The sequence below is a fragment of the Mesoplodon mirus genome (assembly GCF_964341445.2).
Source record: "Mesoplodon mirus genome assembly, chromosome: 1".
NCBI lineage: Eukaryota > Metazoa > Chordata > Mammalia > Artiodactyla > Ziphiidae > Mesoplodon > Mesoplodon mirus.
Window position 1 is genome coordinate 17536400 of NC_138976.1, and position 17256 is coordinate 17553655.

The 17256-nt window shown below is 45.2% G+C and overlaps 1 protein-coding gene across 3 annotated transcripts in view; it reads left to right on the top strand.

Annotated features, from left to right (window-relative positions):
* ASTN2 (astrotactin 2) overlaps positions 1–17256 on the top strand; it is a gene marked incomplete at its 5' end in the record, with an annotated part of 924983 nt that overhangs the window by 547805 nt on the left and 359922 nt on the right. For all 3 annotated transcript variants that reach the window (XM_082619566.1, XM_082619564.1, XM_082619565.1), the window contains one exon: positions 8306–8456. In XM_082619566.1, coding sequence (XP_082475692.1) covers positions 8306–8456 — 151 coding nt within the window. The remainder of the gene's footprint in view (positions 1–8305; positions 8457–17256) is intronic.

The window sequence follows — 17256 nt, forward strand, 5'->3', positions numbered from 1 at the left end:
AGGAAGGCTGACACATGTCATGCTTGAAACACTTCCTGGCATATTATGAATGTTCAATAATCATGAACTCTCATCACTGCTGTTGTCATTGCCATCATGATTCTATAAAATCGTAGTCTGTGTTATTAGTCTAAATAAAAGCAGAATCTGCTTCTAGAACCCTTTGGTGGATGCGTGCAGCTCCCAGGGTGAAGGGAAGAATCGTCGAGGCCTGGCACATGGAACCTTGTCTAGCTTGTCTCCCAGCAGCCTCTGCCATACCCCATCTCCTCCTTGACACTAGCTTCCCTGAATTGCTTGAAGTTCCCCCAATCAGGGTATACCCTCTGCTACTTCTGTCTGGAATACCCTTATCTCATGCCACCCTCCTTCGTGTGGCTAATTCCTGCCCAGCCTTTCTGCCTCAGGTTCAATACTGCCTCCTCCAGAAAGCCTCGTCTGACCCCCCACTACCAAAGTCTGGGTGGATGCGGTGGCCTCTTTATTGTCCTGTGGCCCCAGTTATGTCGTGAGGTTAATTGTTTTTGTTTTTCCCTTCCTCCTTAGCACACACTATGTCATATCTATCCCTATATCCCCCCTCCCCGCCAGGAACCAGCCCAGGGACAAATTAGGTATCAATGAAAAACTTAAAGTGAGTAAATGGATACTGTGAGGCCCCAGGTCTTCCTTTTTTCTCCTGCATTGAGCTCCTTACATTCTCAAGTCATGGCCTTTGCAATTTTGCAGGACAGTCAGATGATTCTAACGTTAGCTGGCTGTTGGGCACCTTCTGATAATAGTTTGCATATATTATCTAATTTATTTCCCTCGCTAACTCTGCCAGCTAGGTATTAATATCCCCATTTTTCAGACAAGAAAATGGAAGCTCAGGGTTTAAGGGTCTCACCCCAGGTCCCATGGTGAGTGAAGCTGGGGGACACCCCTGCCGTGTGTCACTGTTCTCCACAGCTGCTCCTGCTGCTGGGGCTGAGGGGCCTCCCTGAGCGCGACGCGGGGGTGGGCGGGGTGGGAGGGCAGCTTCATTCCTGACAAGCCCCGTCCTCCGTGCCCTCCTCTCTGGGAGCTCAGGAAACAAGGCTGCCTGTTGTCATCAGAGAGTGATTAGTCTGCACCCGTGGGGGACTTGTCACTGTCTGGGCCCTAAGTCATCCATTAGCACCTGTCTGTAAGTGACACAGACCTTTCCTGGTGTTTATTAACAGGGGGCCATGTCAGCATCTGTTCCCAGCCCCTCGCGTGGGGCTCAGCTGACTTGGCCTGCCAAATGGAACCCAGGTGATGCATTCACACTTAAGGAATCAGCTAGTGAGGGATGGCAGCCTCACTCAGCCTGGTAGGGTCTGGCTGACTCTGTTTTGAAACCAGTATTATCAGAAAAAAAAAAAAAAAAAGAATTAGAGTGTCAGAACTGGAGAGATGCTTGGAAGCATCTTAGATGCAGAAATACAGGCAGAGTGAGACCAAAGGAGAGACATGATAATAACCAGTTCAGTACCGGGCATGCAGTCGGTGCTCAAATATTTGTTGAATGAATGAATGATAATGTATTTGCATTGGGTTTTTGAGTTTGTAAAACATGATCCCATGCATCTTGTCATTGCATCCTCACAATAATCCTACATGGTTGGGAGCTAGAAAGATGCTGTTCCCATTTTGCAGATGAGAAGAGTGAGGTTCAGAAGAAACTTCATGGAGGACAGGGGTCCGCAGCCTGTTAGAAACCAGGTCGTACAGCAGGAGGTGAGCAGCGGGCAGGCGAGCTAGCGAGCAAGCGAGCAAAGCTTCATCTGCCGCTCCCCACCGCTCCCCACCGCTCCCCATTGGTCGCATTATCACCTGAACCATTCCCCCGCCCCCCACCTCCCCGTCTGTGGAAAAATTGTCTTCCACAAAACCGGTCCCTGGTGCCAAAAAGGTTGGGGGGCTTCCCTGGTGGCGCAGTGGTTGAGAATCTGCCTACTAATGCAGGGGACACAGGTTTGAGCCCTGGTCTGGGAGGATCCCACATGCCGCGGAGCAACTAGGCCCGTGAGCCACAACTACTGAGCCTGCGCATCTGGAGCCTGTGCTCCGCAACAAGAGAGGCCGCGATAGTGAGAGGCCCGCGCACCGCGATGAGGAGTGGCCCCTGCTTGCTACAACTAGAGAAAGCCCTCGCACAGAAACGAAGACCCAACACAGAAAAATAAATTAATTAATTAATAAACTCCTACCCCCAACATCTTCTTAAAAAAAAAAATTATTAAAAAAAAAAAAAGGTTGGGGACCGCTGATGTAGGAGAAAGAATGTGGGTTCTGGAGTTGGACATACCTGAGTTCAAATCTAAACTCCAACACTGACCTGCAGGTTTTCCAATGTAAAACAGGAAATGGCAGTCCAGTCTGCTGTGTCTTTTTGTAAATACAATTTTATTGAAACATAACCGTGCTCATTCACTGCATTTTGCATATTGTCATTGCATATTTTCTATGGCTGCTTGTGTTCTATAAAAGCAGAATTGAGTAGTTGGGACAGAGACCATATGGCTTGCAAAGCCTAAGATATTGACTATGGATTTCTGTATAGAAAAGTCTGCCAACCTCTGTTCTGCCTGGGGTGTGTTAGGTGCTTAATTAATGTTGGTCTTTTCTCCTCTCAGATGAAGGAGAAATGTCTTTACTGGGATCCTTTTCCTAAGACTTTATAGGCCTTGTAAGTACCACAGTGTAACATGCAGAGCCTGGAGTTGGAAGGTGTGGTGTGAGGAACTCTGGCGTTAAGGGCCAGAGACCAGGGTGTTAATCTCAGCTCTGTCCTACCGCCCTACTCAGCTTAAGGATGTGTCTCTGAGCCGTGAGTAGTGGGTTGAGTAGCATCCTCCCAAAACTCATGTCTACCCAGAACCTCAGAATGTGACCTTATTTGAAGATAGGGTCTTTGCAGATGTAATTAAAATAAGGTCATAATAGATTAGGATGGGCATTAAATCCAATGGGTTGTGTCATTGTGAGCAGAGGAAAAGACACACAGACAAAAGGAAGAAGGAAGAAGGCCATGTGACAAGGGAGGCAGAGATTAGAGTGATGCAGCTACACGCCAAGGAATGCCAAGTGTTGCCAGGAGCCACAGGAAGCTGTGAATAGGCAAGGAATGATTCTCTCCTAGAGCCTATAGAGGAATCATGGCCTTGCTGACACCTTGATTTTGGACATCCAACCTTCAGAACTGTGAGAGAATACATTTCTGTTGTTTTAAGTCACCTGGTTCATAGTACTTGTTACGGCAGCTGTAGGAAACCAGTACACTGGTGTCCCCTTTTGTTCCAATTCGGACTGAGGCTACTGTGACATGTACATAGGCCAGGAGGCGGCACTGGGCAGTGTGCAAAGGTGGCACAGGCTCTGTTCTTCCAGTTCTTCCTCCCCCAAGACACAGAGGGATGGGTATAGATTTCTACCAGCTTTACAGTTAGGAGAGCTCTGACTTGCCCAAGGGCACAGAGCAGGTTGGACAAGCTCAGCGGTGGCCTGGAGAAAGCTCAGGACCTGACGTCAGGCAGACTTGCATGCAGACCCTGACCTCAACACTTCACATCCATGCGACCCAGGACAAGTGCCATCTCTCCCCAGTATCCCGTTTCTCCAGCTGTACAAGGGGAGTAAAAATGTATACCTTAAGGCTATGGAGACAGCATGGGAAAGGAACCTAGCACAGTTCTCCCGTAGCAGGTGCTCAGGAAGTCATAGATGATGGATATGATGTTGGTGATGATGGTGATTTCTGGCAAAGCTAGGACTCTCACCCGGATCTCCCCATCACCCCAGCCCACCTCCACCTCTAGGGCTGTTCCCTCCATCCCTTTGTGCCCTGCTATTGGGGCAGCTCTGAACTCCAACAGACCCCACATCCTGCACTCAGCAGCTGGGATGAGGGATTGAGTCCTGAGTTAAGAAAATGCCAGCGTCTGCCTTAGCTCCCTCTGTCACTTCCCAGACTGACACAATCACTGCTCTTAACTCAGTAACAGCCCCTGTGTCAGGGCTTTGTGTTTTAAATAATGTTCCCCTGGTATAACTGATGTTTATGCAGCATCAGTGCTTTCAAAAGCTAACAGCCTCCTTATGTGTATAGCCTGAGCTGTTGCCAGGTTGCCCTGGAAGCTGAAAATGTTGGCTTGTTTTTCTCCCCTCTTCCTTTGTTTCTCTCTGTTGTTCTGTCTCAGCTCTTTCCACTCATACAGTATCTTTCTCTTCACTTTCATTCTCTGTCTTTCTGTGTCTGTCTCCTTCCCCCCTCCCCTCCCTCCCTCCTCTCCACCTTCTCTGTACACTTCCAAATTTTTTCTCCTTACCTTGGTATTTTCTCCTTTTTTAATCTCTGGGTCTTGCTCCTGTTTCTCCCTTGCTTTCTCCTGATCTAGCTCTGCATTTTTTCTCTCTTTACACCCTTTGTCTCCATCTTCCTCTCTTTTCATCTCCCTCTTTATGACACTCCTGGGTGTGTCTCTCTAACTCTCTCTCTCTCTCTCTCTCTCTCTCTCTCTCTGTGTATCTATCCACTTGTCAATTCATCCATCCTTCCATCTGTCCATCCATCCACCTTCTTCTGGATGAGGGTGTTTCTGCCTCTCAGTTTCTCTTCTTTCTTTCTAGCACATTCTCTATATGTTTATCTCTTTTCTTGCTCTCACACTCTCTGAGATGGTCTCTCCCTCTGTCTTTATCTCCTTCCCTCACTTAGCACTTCTTCTCAGGGTATTAATATTTTAATAGCCTTAATGTCTTTCCAGGACCCTCAACCCTTTCCATGGTTCAAAAGTGGCGGATCTCCCAAGAGCTTCAGTCCAGGGACTGTTGATTCTCTTCCTCCATCCACCTGTTACCCTGACCTCAGTCTATACAAAGTTAGGAAGTGATGGATAAGCTTGCAGCTCTCTTCCTCACATATTCTTTTTTGTCCCTATACAACAGCCCTGAGCATGAAGGATTTGGGATGGGAACCCAGAGATGGGGGTAGGCAGGGGAGTGTCCTCTTTGGAGATACTCTTGGTAAAATTACTGGTTGGTGGTGGTGGCATCCATGCCTTCTGGTGTGTTCTTTGTTTCACTTGAAAAACATTTACTTAACACAAGTTCTTACCAGGCCTTGTGCTGGGGGTTAAAGTGGAATGACTAAGTCATGAGCCTTTTACTCAAGAAGCTTATAGTCTCTTTGGGAAACTATAGAGTTGTTGATGAAGATCAGTAAGATAATAGATTTAAACAATGGACTCAAAGGGAAAAGGAATTAATTCTGCTTGGGGGAAGTAGAGAAGGTTTCACAGAGGAGGTCACAGTAAGCTTGGTGGAGGTAAGGACTTTGTCCAATGTCACTACTGCATCCCTAGTACCTAGAATGGTGCCTGGCACGTAGTAAACACTCAATAAACATTTGTAATATATGAATGAATGAATGAATGAATGAATGAATGAATGAATTTGAATATGAACTTGAATTTGAATAATTTCTAAGGATTCTTAGGATTTTGTGGGAGAGAAAAGTTGGAGATGAGCATCCCAGGCAGTAAAGCATGGTTAAGGATTCAGAAAGGTAAAGGTACATACTGTACTCAGATCCCCTCTTCAGGGCTGACCCACCCATCCTCCAGAATGTGGCTGAGGCTCACAGCTCTGTCCCTCACTGGACACTGCCTTCAGCCACAAGGAACTGCCTCTCCCAAGGATACCCCCTTCCAGATGGCAGCCATGCCAATGACTGGCTGACGTGGTGTTGCAGAGGCCTGGATCCCTTGCCTCCATTCAGGGTGTCCCTAAAGGGCCATCCAAGCTCCAGAGCTCCACTCAGGACCAACTGAGGCTTCAGATCTACATGGCATCAACCACGTGGCAGGACAGCCTCTCCCCTGCCCAATCCTGCCTTGCTCACCTCCTACAAGTATATCCCAGGAGGGCTCCTTGATAAACCTCGTATATGCAGTGTTCTGTTTCAGAGTCTGTTTTCAGTGAACCTGACCTAAGTGTGTGTGTTTAGGGAATGAGAAGCGACCTGTGGCTATCAAATGGAGACTATGAGGACAAGGTAAAATGTAGCCAGGCGGGTAGGCAGGAACCAGATTATGAAGGACCTTGAATGCCAATGAAACTAATTTAGATTTTCTTCTATAAGTAATGGAGAATTATTGACCCATGGGGTATCTAATTAGAGCGGGGACTTACTAAGTTCACTGGCAGTCAGTATGAAAGATGGGATAGAAGCGGGTAAGGCTGAAGTCAGGGAATAAGCTAGGAGACTGAAACCTGGAGCTCCAAGCCTGAGGAGAGAAAGGATGGGGGAAGGGATGAAGGATGGTCCAGAGACATCAGCAATAGTGCTCACTGGCCTCCTCATACAACATGTACATGTACCAGCATCTCCCTTCTTTCAAAATCCCAGATTCCATGAGGCATACAACATGGAAGAATATAGTGCCTCTTTTTACTGCCTGTAGTGTCCCTTTAATAATATCTCCTGCAGGGCTTCCCTGGTGGCGCAGTGGTTGGGAGTCCGCCTGCTGATGCAGGGGACGCGGGTTCATGCCCCGGTCCGGGAGGATCCCACATGCCACAGAGTGGCTGGGTCCGTGAGCCATGGCCGCTGAGCCTGCGCGTCTGGAGCCTGTGCTCCGCAACGGGAGAGGCCACAGCAGTGAGAGGCCCGCGTACCACAAAAAAAATAAAAATAAAAAATCTCCTGCAAGTGTAGGCATCATAAATAATCCAATGCTAGGATATTCCTTATTTGGGGCCCTTCTTCCAGAATCTTCCATTTGTATCTCTCATGTAATAGAATTTTGGCAGATCCATGGATTATGGTAGCTAGTCTAGTCTTGTCTCTTGTGAACCTCATTTGGGAGGAGTCATGCGTTTGCCTGGAATCTTATCACCTCTACAACAGCTGATGCTACCATTATTGATGGTGTGATTTGTATGCAACAGTCTGAAAAATAAAGTTCTAGGGTACGAGGGTCAGACAGTTCTGTGTTTGTATCTTGGCTCTGCTGTTTATAGGCTGTGTAATAATTTGGGGTAAGCCCCATACCTCCCATAGCTTCAATTTATATACACAATGTTGGAATAATAGGAATTTTGCAGAGTTGCAGAGTTGTCATGGGGAGGTCTGGACTCTGTAGAAACATGTAGAATGCAAGTTAAGAGTTGTGTAGTGGGAAGAACTTTCTCTTTGGACTCAGGTGGAGCTTGGCCCGCACTTTAGTTCTGCCACAGTACAGGCTTGGTGACCTTCAACAAAACACTTCACCTTTCTTTTTTTTTTTTTTAATGAAGTATAGTTGATTTGCAATATTGTGTTAGTTGCAGGTGTTCAACAAAGTGATTCAATGATATACATATTTTTTTTCAGATTCTTGTCCACTGTAGGTGATTACAACTTATTGAATATAGTCTCCTGTGCTCTACAGTAAATCCTTATTGTTAATCTATTTTATATATAGTAGTGTGTATCTGTTAATCCCATTCTGCTAATTTATCCCTCCCTCCCTTTCCCCTTTGGTAACCGTAAGTTTGTTTTCCATGTCTGTGAGTCCGTTTCTGTTTTGTGAATAAATTCATTTGTAATTTTTTTAGATTCCACATGTAAGTGATATCATATACTATTTGTCTTTCTCTGTCTGACTTGCTTCACTTAGTATGATAATCTCTAGGTCCATCTGTGTTGCTGCAAATAGCACTATTTCATTCCTTTTTATGGCTGAGTAATATTCCATTGTATACATGTACCACTTCTTCTTTATCCATTCCTCTGTTGATGGACACTTAGGTTGCTTCCATGTCTTGGCTTTGTAAATGATACTTCACCTTTCTGAGCCACAGTTCACTTATTGGTAAAATGGAAATCTCATGCCTACCTTCCAAAATTATGAGGATTAATGAAATAAAGGGTACCAAGTTCCAAATATATTCCTCTTTATCAAAACTAGACAACCATCAGAAATTCCATGGTGGTCCAGTTGTTAGGACTCGGCACTTTCACTGCTGGGGCTGGGGTTCGATCCCTGGTCAAAAAACAGATCCCACAAGCTGTGAGGTGCAGCCAAAAAAAATACAACAACAAAATCTGGACAACCATCGTGTCATATGATGATACACCTATTGAATTTGTTTCTTTTTGTTTTTCTTTACTTCTTATTTTTAAAATATTTATTTCATTTTCTTCATTGTAAGTATAATACATGATTATCTCAAAAGTAATAAATGCACATTAAAATTATTTTTAACCCAATGATACAGATGTCTCTGAAATTTAACCATCTCCTTTCTCTCCAAGGGAAGAAGCCATGCTGTCCACATACTTTGAAACCATCAATGACCTGCTATCCTCCTTTGGGCCCGTCCGTGACTGCTCTCGGAACAATGGGGGCTGTACTCGAAACTTCAAGTGTGTGTCTGACCGCCAGGTGGACTCCTCAGGATGTGTGGTAAGTGCCATTGGCCTATGAACATGGTGCTGGCCCAGGTGCCAAGGCTACATGCTGGAGGCCCCTCCCTGTGAGGGGCAGCTGGTCAAGGAAGATCATGCTACTCATAGCACTTACCTCTGTGGCCTTCAGCACACCAGGCTGCCTTGGTTTCCTCATCTGCAAAGCGGGATAATTAAACTTACCTCCTGGAAGTGTTGGAGGAATGAAATGAGATATTAGAGCTTAGTACCCAATAGGAAGGTCCTTGAGAGCTCCTGGCCTCTGGCTCACCAACACCCCAGGCCCTGCCCCTGCCCTGCCCCACCGGTACAAGATCCACCAATCCGCTGCAAGCTCTTAATTGGATTAAGGGTCTGAGGGTGTGGTCACTCTCAATCCCCAGGTAGAACAATGAACCCCTTTGAAGGAATTCTGTTTACAAATCTCCAGAAACACCTCTGGATAGGATCATGTATAAAGATTCTCAGAATGGAAGTGAGTTGGGGCCTTAGGCCTCCCCAGTGTATTCACACTGGGGTTTAGCCCTCCAGGAAGCTTACAGTCCATTTGAGAGTGAGGTAGGGCCTGCCTTATTCCTGTGCACTCAGTGGGGAGCATGTCACCTGTGCAGAAGAGAAGTTTCAGCTGAGACCTAAGGTTTGTAGAAGGCTTCCTGGAGAAGTTGGTGTCTTAACTGGCTTCAAAAGATGGGTCAACGTACGTTAGGAAAAGAGTGGGAATGGCCAAGGCAAAGCCATGGAGGGCGGGAGGGTGGCCTTGTTTGCATGGAGCTTTAATATCAAATGTGGAATAAGGACACAGAAGAAGATATGTGAGGATCATTGTTGCTTATAGAAGAGGGTCCTTAACTGGATGATTTGTTTTATAGGAATGACCAAAGGTGCCTGTTTAAAATGCACATTCCAGGTTCCACACTAGAAATTTTGATTCTATAGACGGGTTTCTGTCCCAGGAATCTGAATTTGTAACAATGTAATGAGTGTGTCTATGTGTGAGACATGGGAGTGTGTTGGAAGCACACGTGGGAAACAGTGTCCTACAAGCTGAACACCTTAGCCGGGTATTCAGTGCCTTCTTGATCTGGCCCCTTTCCAACCTCGCCCTCACTTTACTTCACTCTCCACTAGAGCCAAATGGAGCTAATTCGTTGTTGTTCCTGAATACACTTGCCACCAATGTGGGAAGCAGAGTGACTTTCCAAGGTCTCACCACAAGGTGGCAGGATGGAGGCCCAAGAACATGTCTCCTATACTCTCAGTTTAGAGCCACTTTGGGCTGCTTTCCTGAGGAGCTGAGAAGAGACGGCAGCAGAGAACCTTGGCAAGAAGGCTGGTCTGCGTGAAGTGGGCTTACGCCCTGCCTTGGTCATCGGCGAGCTTTCAAATCTGTGCTGACCTCATTAGCCTCAGTTTCTTAATCTTTCCAAGAGAGCAATAGCTCTTGAACTCACAGGTTTTCTGAAAAACCAAAGAATGTAACTGGAAATTATTTGAGATGTACCCCGTGCCATTTGTGTGTGATATGATGAAAGCCACAGCTACTGATGTATTTATGTAGGGGATACGATATGATACTTGGGGCCACAACAATTCAAGAGCACCGTGTATTTCGTTTCCTATGGTGCTTCTACAGCTGAAGTTTATTTATTTTCTGCTCCATCCATTGGCAGTGGAAGCGTAATTCTAGTCAGTTTAGGGGTGCTGGCCTCCTACCACTTCCTGAATGGCTAAGTTCAAGGGGACTGAGGTACTTGTAAGGCATGGGAGTGAGGGGATGCTGGACCCTCACCTCTCAACTCTAGTACCTGCTATCTCATCTGGCCCTTGTCCATCACTCTCCTTCCTTTTTGGCATAAGCCAGGACCTCCCTGTTCCACCTGATTTACAGGTGCATGGTCCATCCTGGCATCTGCTGCCGGTTCTCTTCATCCCCACCACTCGTCATTGGAGGCCATCTGGTTTTAACCATTAGATAGTTTACCCACCCTATTGAGGAAATGAGGAATGTCCAGCAGCTCTTCTACACAACCCTCAGGACATGAGGGTCTGAGGGGAGCTGGCCGAAGCCCTCTTGATCCAGACAGACCATGAAGGCATTTGTAGATGGCAGCTTTCATGTCAGGACAGAGTACTCGACCACATTTACCATCCACTGGACACTATCTGGCAGGTGAGACACAGACCCCCCTTTGCCTTCAGATCCTTCAAACCCACCTGATTTTCTACAGCCCTCGTCCTTTCCAACCACCCATGTCATTAGCCTGGTGGGAATAGAGACAGGGTCTCTTTAACAAGGTCATCTTGCTTGACTTCCACCATTGCTCTCTTCCCCCCAGATCAAGTAGTCTTTATGGGTGGGAGGGAAGCCACTTCTCTAACAGATCACAGATTCTTCCTATTATTACTATTATCATTATTCCTTCTAATTAGACCTCAACTTCTGAAACCCAAAATTTAAAAAAAAAAAAATTTCCTTCTCTTGCTTGGTGTTCTGATTCTGCTGTGCTAATCTGCTCCTGGGCTAATGGGTCCTCAGGCATGCAGCTGCCCAAATTGGGGAGGGTCCTAGGATGTGTGGTAGGCAGAGTAATGGACCCCCAAGGATGTCTACATTCTACTGCCTAGAACCTGTGAATATGTTACCTTCCATGACAAAGGAGAATTCAGTTCACATATGGATTTAGTTGCTAATAAGCTGAATTTTGAAGAGAAAGATTATCTTGAGTTATCAGGATGAGCCCAATGCAACCAAAGTCCTTAAATATGGAAGAGGGAGGCAGCGGAGGAATTCAGAGTGATGCCGCATTGCTGGCTTTGAAGACGGAGGAAGGGGGTTATAAGTTAAGGAAAGTCTCTAGAAGTTGGATGAGGCAAGGAAATGGATTCCCCCCTCCCCGCCCCGTCAACTAGAGCCTCTAGAAAAGGAATGTAGCTTTGTTGAGACCTTGAATTTAGCCCACTAAGCTTTTTTTCTACTTCTAACCTGTAGCACTGCAAGATAAATTTGTGTTTCTTAAACTGCCATGTTCACGGTAATTTGTTAAAAGAGCAGTAGAACACTAATGCAGGTGAGCAATAATCTGGGAAGGGAGGTTGATCCTGGAGATAATATATAAAAAATTATCCCGGGGCTTCCCTGGTGGCGAGGTGGTTGAGAGTCCGCCTGCCGATGCAGGGGACACGGGTTCGTGCCCCGGTCCAGGAAGATCCCACATGCCGCGGAGCGGCTGGGCCCGTGAGCCATGGCCGCTGAGCCCGTGCGTCCGGAGCCTGTGCTCTGCAACAGGAGAGGCCACAACAATGAGAGGCCCGCGTACCACAAAAAAAAAAAAAAAAAAAAAAAATCCTGTTACTTTGATTTTTAATTATTCCAGGGAGACCCTCACCTCTTGACCAGGGATAGAGAAAGTAAAAGTGAATGAAGCATCAAAAGAGGGAGGGAGGGAGTCTTGTGTTCCCCTTGAATGTGCTAAAGAGTAAAAAATAAAAGTTATCTATTAGAAGTGGTCTAAATGTGACAAGCATAATGATGTCAGCAATGCACAGCTTGAAAAGTAAGCTATGGTTCCATTTATCTGTGTGGCAGTATAAACATTGCAAAATTCTAATCAAGATAGAGGGCAAAACCAAAGAAAACCGTAAGCACTTAATCATGATACCCTGTGGAGGATGTGCCCACCGTCTCTTGAGTAGCTGCTGCCCCCTGAAGCATTTCACTGCCGCTGTTCCCTTGTGTTATCCTGGTTTTCCCAGCTCCAGAAGGAAACTTTTATTGGACTCAACCCCAGACAATCTGGTGATCAAAACGTATCCTCCTCAGCCCCTTTAGAAATGTCAATTCACAGCTCACCGTCAGTGTTCCAATTTTCTGTTATTGTGTAATAAACCGAATTTGCAGCAACAGGGATGGACCTAGAAATTATCATGCTGAGTGAAGTAGGTCAGACAGAGAAAGACAAATATCATATGGTATTATTTATATGTGGAATCTAAAGAAATGATACAAATGAACTTATTTACAAAACAGAAACAGACTCCCAGACTTAGAAAACAAACTTATGATTACCAGAGGGGAAAGGTGGGGCAGGGGAGGGATAAATTAGGAGTTTGGGATTAACATATACACACCACTATATATAAAATAGATGATCAACAAGGATCTACTGTATAGCACAGGGAACTCTACTCAATATTCTGTAATAAACTAAATGGGAAAAAAATCTGGAAAACAATATATATATATATCATATATATGTCATTATATATATCATATATATGTCATATATATATCATATATATGTCATAGATATATATGTCATATATATCTCATATATATGACGTATATATATCATATATATGACATATATATATATATATATATGAATATCACTTTGCTGTACACCTGAAAATAACACACTGTAAATCAAATATACTCTGATATAAAATAAAAATTAAAAACAGAAGTTCTGTTAAACAGTGGTTATCTAGAACACAGTTTATAGTTCTCATTTTAAAAAATATGTCTGTATGAAGATCATACCTGATTTTTAGAGAATGTTAGTAATTTGAAAAATTAATTACATTAAGAAAAGAATGAGTTAAAAAAGAAACTCTGGCTTAAAACAACTAGTTTGTTTTGCTCACAGTGTTGTGGGTCAGGAATATACGAAGGGCTCAGCAGCTGGGTGATTTGTCTCTGGTCCATGGCAGGTAGTGTATCTGTAGCTGGAGGATTTGCTTTCCAGAGGACCCCTTCACTTACATGTCTGGTTCTGGGACTGGTGTGGCTTACAGTTGATCCTGGCTCTGTTAGACCTCAGCTGGGTCCGTCTCTAGAGCACTTGCCCATGGTGTCTCCATTTGGCTTGGGCTTCTCATGCCGTGGAGGCTGGATTTGCAAAGGAAATTATCCCAAGATCAAGTGCTCCAAGAGCCTAGGCAGAAGCTGTACGTCTTCTTGGCACCTAGTCTCAGAAGTTCCAGGACATCATTTCTACCACAATCTATTGGTCAGACAGGTCATTGATTTCAGCTCAGATTCAAGGGAAATGAACTGGACTTCACTTGTCCATGAGAGGAGTAGCCAAGAATGTGTGGCCATCTTTAATCTACCCATTTTCCTGCAGCTTGGACTCACAGACCAGGAAGGGACCCTGGAGATCTTCTAACCAAGCCAGCACCTCTCCCACTATACAGACAGAAAAACAAAGGGCTAGAAAGATGCGGGAGTCACTCAAGTTCATGTAGGGAAGCAGTAATAGAATCAAGATTTGATCACAAAACTCCTTCCATGCAGTTGTACCTTCGTAGGTCATGGTCTTTTAGCATCATCGTTGCCACTGTAGCGGTCCAGATATTGACTTGGCAACACTGTATCCAGCACTGTGAATGTAACAGAGGATGCAAGAACAACAGCCCTGCCTTGTTTTATAAGCTAGTTCAGAAGGCAAGATGGACTTCGGCAGGGCTGCAGCGTGACCTTGAACAGGTCACTTTGTATCTCTGCACAAGAATATGCATCAGGGCTGATATGAACACCAGAGGGAAGGGAGGAGATGTGGGAGAAAACCAGCACTCGTTGAGCACCTACTGTGTGCCATTTCACTTATGTTCATGGCAGTTCAGTGCTTATGACCACCCCCCTAGATGGGTATTGTTGTGTCCATTTTACAAAGGAGAAAAACTAGTACTGTAAGAGCAAGCATCCTCACAGTGACTGCGTGCCAGCCATGATTCTAAGTGATTTGCTTATTTTAACCAATTTAATTCTCACAGTCATCCTATGAGCTAGGTTTTATGATTATCTCTACTTTACACATGAGAAAAATGAAACTGTCTGGTTGGGAACGGGAGTATGGGGAAGAGCACAAAGGAGTGTGGGGGAAAAAGGGCAGTGCTAGGAGCCTTCATAGAAATTTAGGACTGAAAGAGGTACAGAGATTTATACACTTGCTGGACCCTATAGAGTGATGGTGTCTTTTAGGAGGTGTGTCTAATGTCAGTTTCCAGCCCTGCCTCTGAAGTCCAGACCAGTCCCACTGAACCCCACCCCCTGCAAGTCACCCAACCACATTCCCACTTCCTCTTCTCCCTCTTTTTTTTTTTTTTCCCACTTTGACCTAAAAAGCCATCTGGCCTCCCAGGTATTAGGAAGGACCAGAAGACCCCTGATTGCCCTTGAAATGCTGAGAGGCAACAAAAAAAAGTGCTGCCTTTTAAAAAGCCAAGATGAGTAAAGTTACAAATTTTCATTTATTATAGGTCAGGCCCCTCTTTGGCACCACTCAGAGGGAAGCAAAGACTGACATCTGGCTCAGTTAGGGAGAGGGAGGCTGCTTCTTTCCATTCCTCATGTTTTCCCCTTTCAGTGACTCAACTGGACTGTAATGAAAGGAAACAAAACTCCAGAAGAGTGGGGAGCACAAGTAAGGGGAATCAGAAGAGTGAGAAATCACTTTGAAGCACAGCCCAGGCCCTGCTGACTGGGAAGCCCAGCCCAGTGTGCCTGGCTTCCTGCCCTTCTGTATGGGCAGAACAGGGCTGAGCCTGGTGGGGTCTGGGCCCTGCCAAGTGGGTCTTCTTCCCCAGAAATGGACTCTCCATCCCTGCAGGTCAGCGACAGGGGGTGTGATGGATTCATGGTGCAAGCAGGATAGGTTTTGCCAGGGTCCAAAATAGGAGGAATGACGCTCATCACATTTTTCTTATTAAACGTCTTCATAAATATGCAGTCAAGAGGCAAAGCATCTTTATGCAGACTCTTTCAGAGATGCTTGGTCTGGGAAGCAGGATTTAAAGGGTGAAGCATCTTTTATATGGTATCCTCATCAAAGGGCCTTCTGCTCAAACAGGTCCATAGACAGATAATTTTCTTTTCTTTTCTTTTCTTTTGTTTGACAAATCATTTTATTATTGTTTATCTCAACAATATACACTGCCCAGAAAGTACCACATGTGTATGTGGTTTGGTGCGTGTAAAGAACCTCTTCTTTAATGGCTTCAAGGAGATACTTGCCTTTTTTTAAATCAGTTTTATTAGTTATCTGTTTTATACATATTAGTGTATACATGTCAATCCCACTCTCCCAATTCATCCCACCACCACTGCCTCCCACTGCTTTCCCCCCTTTGTGTCCATACGTTTGTTCTCTACATCTGTGTCTCTATTTCTCCCTTGCAAACTGGTTCATCTGTAACATTTTTCTAGATTCCACATATATGCATTAATATATGATATCTGTTTTTCTCTTTCTGACTTACTTCACTCTGTATGACAGTCTCTAGGTCCATCCACATCTCTACAAATGACCCAATTCTGTTCCTTTTTATGGCTGAGTAATATTCTGTTGTATATATGTACTACATCTTCTTTATCCAGACAGAGAATTTTCTATATGCACCTTTATCAGTAATACTGGTACCGATGGCATTAATTAATAAAGAAATCATTGCTATCAAATATATCAATAATGGTCTCACTGATGGAGATGCATCTAGAGAGTGTTTGAGTGCTGATTATGGACCAGGCCCTGGGATAAGTGCTTAAAATGCCTCATCACAGTGAATCCTCATAGCTGCCTGATGAGATGGGCATGGTTACTACTCCTGTCTTGTCCATGGGAAAAGGGATTCAGAAAGCATGAGAAATTTGACCAGAGCATAAATTCAAACCCAGGTCTATCTAAATCCAGAGCTACTCTCTTACCTCATCAGATGCAATTTCCAGAGGCTGAGGATAGTTCCCCAAGGATAAAGCAAATGTCCCCATGTCAGGGACCATACAAGGAGGAGACACTTCCTTCTCCCCACGCTCCGTCAATGTCCAGGGTTCCTTCTTCCTCGTCTGTATGCAGGAGATCTGGAGGAAGAAAAAGGGAGTATTAGAAAAAGGGAGAGTCAGTGAAGGAAATTTCCAAAGAAGGAAATTGGAACTATGCCTCTTGACTCAGTGCCTGTACACAAGGCTCAGACTTTGGGAGGTGAAAAGGAAGGGTGTTCTCTTTCAGTTGGGAGCTGTGCTTTTGCATCTTTTCTTTGTGAACTTCAAATAAAGCCCTCCTCCCTTCTACGTATGGGGGTGAGGGGGGTGCAGTTTGGGGTTTCTAAGATTATAATGTGTGGCATTCTCTTAAAGCCTATGCACCCTTTTATGACATTAAACATTATTCCTCCCATGACATTTGAAGCTGTCTCTATTTTTTCCCCCTCATTTTATTTATCTGGGACCCAGATTTGCTGGGTCTGATGGTATTTCTGGTAAGCTGGTTTTATTGTGTGGAAGTCATTATCTGTTAAAGTCAAGGAACAGCCCCTGCCCTTCCAAAGTGATGGGTTTTACCCTTTGCTTCCCAGAAGGATGATGCAGAGGAAAAGAGCCCCAAATTGGAGGCAGGGGATAGAAGCTTCAGTCCTGGTTCTGCCACCTGTTGGCTGCAAGCTGGAATAAAGCCCTCAGGCAGGCGTTGGCCATCTGTGTGGACCGCATGCTGGACCCAGAGAGGAAGCTTGGGACCAGCCTGGGGAGGGCCCGAGGAATTGCTAAGGGCCCTGAAATCTCATGCCATATGTTCCCAGAGGGCAGTGATTCTAGCATTGGAAAGATCTGAGGGCAGGGACAGGCAGCATGGGGTGGAGGCCAGGCTTTAACTCATTGGCTGGTGGGGAAAACAAACATACAGTGAGAGGGATGGTGGCGGGAGTGGGGGATCTCCATCCCTTTGCTTCCCTTTTGTAAGCATCTCTGGAGTCATCATTGACATTTTAATTGTGTTTCATGCACCTGCATCAAACACCTTTTC